Here is a 6,728-nt window from a genome sequence, read left to right as displayed (position 1 = left end):
AATTTTTTCTCTAATGATTAAAATTTTATTTGTGAAGAAGTTCATGAAGTCATTACTAGTTAATGTTAAAGGGATGGTTGGCTCAGTAGAGCTCTGACTTTTTGTCAGCCTGGCTACAGTGCTGAAGAGAAACCTGGGGTTGTTCTTATTTTCTTCAATCAGTGACGAATAGTAAGATGTTCTGGCTTTGTGGAGGGCTTTCTCATAAAGCAGCAAACTATTTCTCCAGGCTAAATGATGATCCTCTAAATTTGTGACACGCCATTTCCTCTCCAGCTTACGAGTTATCTGCTTTAGGCTACGTGTTTGAGAATTATACCACGGAGTCAGGTACTTCGGATTTGAGGCCTTAGTTTTCACAGGAGCTACAGTATCCAGAGTCGTACGTAGTGAGGAGGTAAAATTATTAACAAGATAATCGACCTCTGTTGGAGTAGCGTTCAGATAGCTGCTCTGCTCTGTGTTGGTACAGGGCATTGAAGATGATAACAGTGGGTGGATTATATTCTTAAACTTAGTTACAGCGCTTTCAGAAAGACATCTACTGTGATAAAGTCTACTCTCCACTGCTGTGTAATCAATCATTGTAAATGTAAATGTTATCAGGAAATGATCAGACAGCAGAGGGTTTTCAGGAAACACTAATGTTCAGTTTCTATGCCATATGTTAAAACAAGATCTAGAGTGTGATTAAAGTGGTGGATGGGTTCATTTACATTTTGAGAGAAGCCAATTGAGTCTAATAACAGATTAAATGCGATGTTGAGGCTGTCATTTTTAGCATCTACATGGATGTTAAAATCACCCACAATAATTATTTTATCTGAGCTGAGCACTAAATCAGATAAAAAGTCTGAGAAATCAGAGAGAAACTCTGTGTAAGGCCCAGGTGGACGATAGATGATAACAAGTAAGACTGGTTTCTGAGTTTCACAGCTGGGTTGAACAAGGTTAAGCATCAGGCTTTCACATGAATTAAAAGTCTGTCTTGGTCTTTCGTTAATTAATAGACTGGTGTGAAAAATTGCTGCCACACCGCCCCCTCGGCCTGTGCTTCGAGATTTCTGGTAGTTAGAATGACTCGGGGGTGTTGATTCATTTAAACTAACATAATCATCCTGCTGCAACCAGGTTTCTGTAAGGCAGAGTAAATCGATTTGTTGATCAATTATTAAGTCATGTACTAACAGAGCCTTGGAGGAGAGACACCTAATATTTAATAATCCACATTTCACTGTTTTACTCTTTGGTTCAGATGTGGATACTGTATTGTTCTTTCTTTGTGATTTTTTATGTTTAAGTTGTTTATTGCTGGTTTTTGGTTTGTTTTTCACACAGGTTCAGGACAAGCAATCACACACTCTGACTAACATGGGATAGCAGATACTCAGGCGATGACCGATTGAGTGCGCAGGTCTTATATGCTGCCAGAATAATTGCCCACAGGTGGTCAGCCAGGGAGGAGCAACCGATCTCCGCCCAAGGAGGAGAAGCCGCTGTTGGAGACCTGCAGGTACCCACCCAGACCATGACATTACTTGTGATATTAACTCCCAGCATGAATAGGTTTGAGCTCTGCTCTATGTATGAAACACATATGAAGAAATCAATAGTGTTAGTTAGACAATGCTTTTATTTTGAAACTAAAGAATTTTAAGAAATGGACCTGAGTAAGTTTACAGTCAGTTATCTGTGTCTGGATTTGGATTCTGATACAGATGAAAAACAAGGAAACATTTCAGCTTGTAGAAATTCCTAAACAGCACTTACACACTTTTTTATATCAAAGTAAATCAGCTGTTTACATTTTTATCATGATAGACTAAGTTTAACATCTGTTAAGTGTTTAGGAAAAATGCCTGCATGATTATCAAAGAAGAGAAAAAAGAGGAACTGTTGGATTTTGCTAAACGTAACAGGAAAGACTCCAGTTAAAAGCAAACATGTGGGCCAGCAGTCACCAAAACAACAGACTGACCAACACAGGAAAGTGGAGCCAATAAAAAATAATGCAGTTTACCAACTTGTAGAAAATAGTCATTACCTAATGGAGGAGTAGAAGTTTATAAAGAGCTGGCTCAAAGAAAGGATAAAGAGAAGAGGATCACTGAGTATTTAACTTGATTTATTTGAATCAAAGATTCAAGAACAAACAAGAACAAACAAACAAGAAGAAGTAAATTATGTGAGTCAGTAGAATCAGAGGAGAAGTAGAAACAAATAAACACAAAACTAGAACCCAACCACAAAGAGAGAGAGAGCAAGAAACTGATTCCAGCAGGTGATTTACTTCCTGTTTTACTTCTAAAAATGCCTAAGCTCTGCCGACACAGGACAGTCCAAACAGGAGGTGATGGAGCTGTCACACCTCTCACATCGTGAAAATCAGATGTCCACTGAAGGTGGTATGGTGATCTTGACTGTCATGTGTCCTTGAATTAGCCCAGAGACGTACAGACACCTGATCTCCAACCTCTAGAAGCAGTGAAGCTCCATTAGAGGCACTCACAACACCAGATGGTTGATGTTCATATGCAGCAAAAATTTTATGTCGATTCTTGTACAAGAAAGCGCCTGCACGAATGTTGTCATATCCATGTACTTTCCAGTCAAAGTGGTAGACTCCTTTCACTGCTGCAGTGAAAATACCTGTGGGGCATTTGTTAAATGGAAAATCAGCTGTTAGAACATCTGGAACATCAGCCTGACATCAACATAGCTGAGAATTGATATTCAGTTTTATTGCCTGTGTGTTTGTTGTAGGCGTTTCCAATGTTTGTGACAACACGTTTGAAGATCAGAGTCCTCTCTGTGTAAAAGGGTCCAGTATCTCCAGCACCGTAATCTAGCAGAGAGGCTGAGAAAGCCACCTGTTTGACTGAGAGAGAAAGGTCATTAAACTTTCATTTAAACTTTCAGTTTTAGAGTTAGACTCTTCCCAACAAAGTGACCATGACAAACACTTCTCCTGTGACAATTAAATTCTTTTAACTGTCAGACATTTCTTTCATTGGGGATTAAACTGTGATTGGAAACTGAAATTTGATTGAATCTATTTTTGAGGATCGCAAACTGGTCCTTTAGATCAGACAGGAAGTTATTTTGTAGCTTCTGCCAAGACAACAAATTGTGTGATTCAAAGTTAGATAAGATAAGATAAAATAACATAACATACGATAAGATAAACCTTTTTAAGTCCCACACGTGGGAAGTTTTTTGGTCACGGCAGAAAGTGAACAGTACAAGTTAAGAGCATTAAAAGTTAAGAAAAAAACAATAGAATAGAATGTAATGAAATAGAATAAAATACTTTCAATTCAATTCAATTCAATTTTATTTATATAGCGCCAAATCACAACAAGAGTCGCCTCAAGGTGCTTTATATTGTACAGTAGATAGCACAATAATAGATACAGAGAAAAACCCAACAATCATATGACCCCCTATGAGCAAGCACTTTGGCGACAGTGGGAAGGAAAAACTCCCTTTTAACAGGAAGAAACCTCCGGCAGAACCAGGCTCAGGGAGGGGCGGGGCCATCTGCTGTGACCGGTTGGGGTGAGAGAAGGAAAACAGGATAAAGACATGCTGTGGAAGAGAGACAGAGATTAATAACAGATATGATTCAATGCAGAGAGGTCTATTAACACATAGTGAGTGAGAAGGTGACTGGAAAGGAAAAACTCAATGCATCATGGGAATCCCCGGCAGCCTACGTCTATTGCAGCATAACTAAGGGAGGATTCAGGGTCACCTGGTCGATATAGCAGAATTTGTTTTCAGACCGGCTCCTTTGATTATTCTACATCCTCCAGCAGGGGCTCGTTTTCACATTCCTGTTCCGGGGCCCGGCAGAGCAAGATTTTAGTTTTTTCTTTGAAGCTCTCATCACTGGGTGCCAGGACATAATTATACAGAAGCGCTGCCACCACTCCAGCACTCATCGGTCCAGCCCAGTACACCCAGTGATCATTGAAAGCCTTCTGTATAACTGCAGGCCCAAAGGATCGAGCTGGATTGATCCCACATCCCGTGTAGGAGATGCCAGCAAGATGTCCAAGTGTTACAGAGAAGCCATATGCCAGAGGTGTAAATCCGCCAATGTTACGTCTTTTGTCATGGAGTGCCACCAAGCACAGAACCAGCTGCAGAGTGAGCATGAACTCTATGCCAAAACCTTGAGCTGGGCTGATATCATTTAGCTCATTAACACCAAGTGAATCATTATGTTCTGCCCTGATACCATACAAAATGTCACTGCCAACCACTGCCCCCAACATCTGAGCCAACATGTAGAAGAGGGCTCTGAGAATACTTATACGACAGCTGGTCACCAGGCCCAGGGTGATGGCAGGATTCAGGTGTGCACCACTAATGTGACCTATGCACTCGGCTAGCGTGGCGATGGCCAGGCCGAAGGCAAACGCCACTTTGATCTCACGGGCAGGGTTCAAATCATTTGGATCTCCTACTGCAGCAGAGAGGCCGAGGAAAATAAGGATGATCATTCCCAAGCACTCCGCCAGAACTGCCCTCCAAAACGACCACGATTTAATCTCTGACATGGCTACTCAGATAACGCCCAGTGATCACAGACAGCTTTCAGGGAGCATCTGCATGCTACAGAATCTGGCAACTCAAATTTTGCTCCACCAGTGGGCCACATCAACTGTATACTGTATACAATAGAATAAAGTACTACACAAAATAGAATACAATACTTTATTTTAGCAGGGAAACTTGCACTTGGTAATATTGCACATCAAGGAGACTGGGTTATCATTGTGTATTAGGTGTGTGTGTAGGTTTGCACATGTGTGGTCATCTGTAATGTCTTTGTTGTAGAGTCTGACAGCAGCTGCAAGAAAAGACCTACAAAATCTCTCCGTTCTACATCATAGGTGCCGCAGCCTGCCACTGAAGGAGCTGCTCAGTGCCAGAACTGTTCCCTGTGGGGCCCCCGTACTGCAGACAACCCTGTCCAACACACAGCCCTGAGTTCTCACATACTGTGGTCAGTTTGTGAGGTACTCCAGTATCCATGTTGTGGATGGTCCACTACTGTGTTCTCCAGCTTGTCCTTCAGGACTGTGGGAAGAATGATGTTGAACGCACTGGAGAAATCACAGTGCTCCCAGTGGTCTTCAAGAAAGAGAAGGAACAATGTAGGAGGTGAATGCCAGGCTGGTAGGCAAACTGAAGTGGGTCCAGTGATGAGCTCACCAGAGGTCAAAGCTGAGCCAGGAACAGGCGCTCCAGGGTCTTTATCAGGCAGGATGTCAGAGCCACCGGCCTGTATCTGTTGAGGTCCTTGGGACGTGGAGTCTTTGGCACTGGAACCATACCAGAGGTTTTCCAGTGCTGTGGAACTCTCCTCAGCCTCAGGCTCAGGTTGAACTTGTGCTCTATCACCTCAAAGGACCCGACAACCCTTGAGCTGATGCCATCTGGACCTGCTGCCTTGTTGGCTTTAATTCTCATCAGTCATCCTAACCTGGATGGTTAGGATGACTGACCATCCAGGTCAGAAGCCTTGTGCTGGATGTGTACTGGCTGCTGTGGTTGGGGATGGGGAGTAGTTATCAGGATCTGTGGAGAAGGTTTTGAAGTGTCTGACGTGTCAGAGGTGGAACAGTAGCAGTGGGGGTGGGTGAGTCTGCAGCCGATGTTGAAGACTGCATCCTGGATTAATAAAACTTGTTAAAGAAATTATTCAGTTCATTTACCCACCTCACATCCTCTACAGGAAGAGTTTTGATCTTTGTGGCTCGAGGTGGTTTTAGTTGCATCTTTGTTTGTGCTTCAGCCAAACATGAACTCAGTGTAATGTGGAATGTAATTCAGTAAATTAGATCCAGTAATAAATTTGATGTGTGTTCTGAAATTTGAAGTGTGATGTTCAGTTAATCAGAGCAGTTTTTAGTTTCAGTGTCTAACATAAACATTAGTGTGGTAAATTTAATTGGGGGAATTCAGGTGAATCATTAATTAAATAAATGTTTATTTTTCTACTTATATTTTCAGATTTCCACACAGTACCTTGTAGCTGCTTCTTCAGCTGATCAATCTCAGTCTCCTGACTCTTCAGTTTTTCTTTTTGTTCTGAGATAAATGCAAAAGAAAAAAGAAATCTTACAGACAACCCACAGTGATTCACTTCTTTTTATCTGTAAGAAAGTAACTGTGACTCTCATTCTGTTCCTCTTTCTCCACAGTCTGTGAACTCTGCCTAGATGAACTCCATGTGGGTGAGTTAGTGAAACAACTGTATCAGTTGTCCTCTTGTGTCTGGTGATACAGCATACATCCTCTTCACCTAACAAAGGGGCAACCATCGATATCATGTCATATACAAATATATGACAGTTATACATAAACAGATACAGTCACTCAAAATTGGTGCTTTCGGCCCATTGAGAGATCCCCATCCTTTCCTTGGGTCTACTTTCCACTATAAAAATCACTCAATTGAGACAGTGATTAAGTTGTCTCACTGTGCTCTATTGAAGCCTTGTCCTCATTTTTATATATCAAGGCAAGAGTAACCCAAGCTGAAAGTGTTCATTAAAGTATTTGTCACGTAGAAATAAAATAAACTCAGAGATTAAGCGGGTGTCAACCGCAGGGTGGTTAGTTCATGTACAAATGTAGTTTGAATTTGATTTGGTTTACGTCCTGAAATTGTTTTATGTATATATGTTTATGTGTTGTATATGAGACTTGTATAT

The 6,728-nt window shown here is 41.5% G+C and overlaps 1 protein-coding gene across 1 annotated transcript; it reads right to left on the bottom strand.

Moving 5' to 3' along the window:
- Nucleotides 1-3,797: 3,797 nt before the first annotated feature.
- Nucleotides 3,798-4,565, bottom strand: LOC134624413 (aquaporin-1-like). The gene has a single exon (XM_063469399.1). It carries the CDS (start codon nt 4,563-4,565, stop codon nt 3,798-3,800), a length of 768 nt encoding a protein of 255 aa, XP_063325469.1.
- Between the last annotated feature and the right edge of the window lie 2,163 nt (nt 4,566-6,728).

The sequence above is a fragment of the Pelmatolapia mariae genome, linkage group LG3_W, assembly GCF_036321145.2.
Source record: "Pelmatolapia mariae isolate MD_Pm_ZW linkage group LG3_W, Pm_UMD_F_2, whole genome shotgun sequence".
NCBI classification, from domain to species: Eukaryota; Metazoa; Chordata; class Actinopteri; order Cichliformes; family Cichlidae; genus Pelmatolapia; species Pelmatolapia mariae.
The sequence above is the reverse complement of the archived record's forward strand: the minus strand, read 5'-3'. Positions and strand labels throughout refer to the sequence as shown.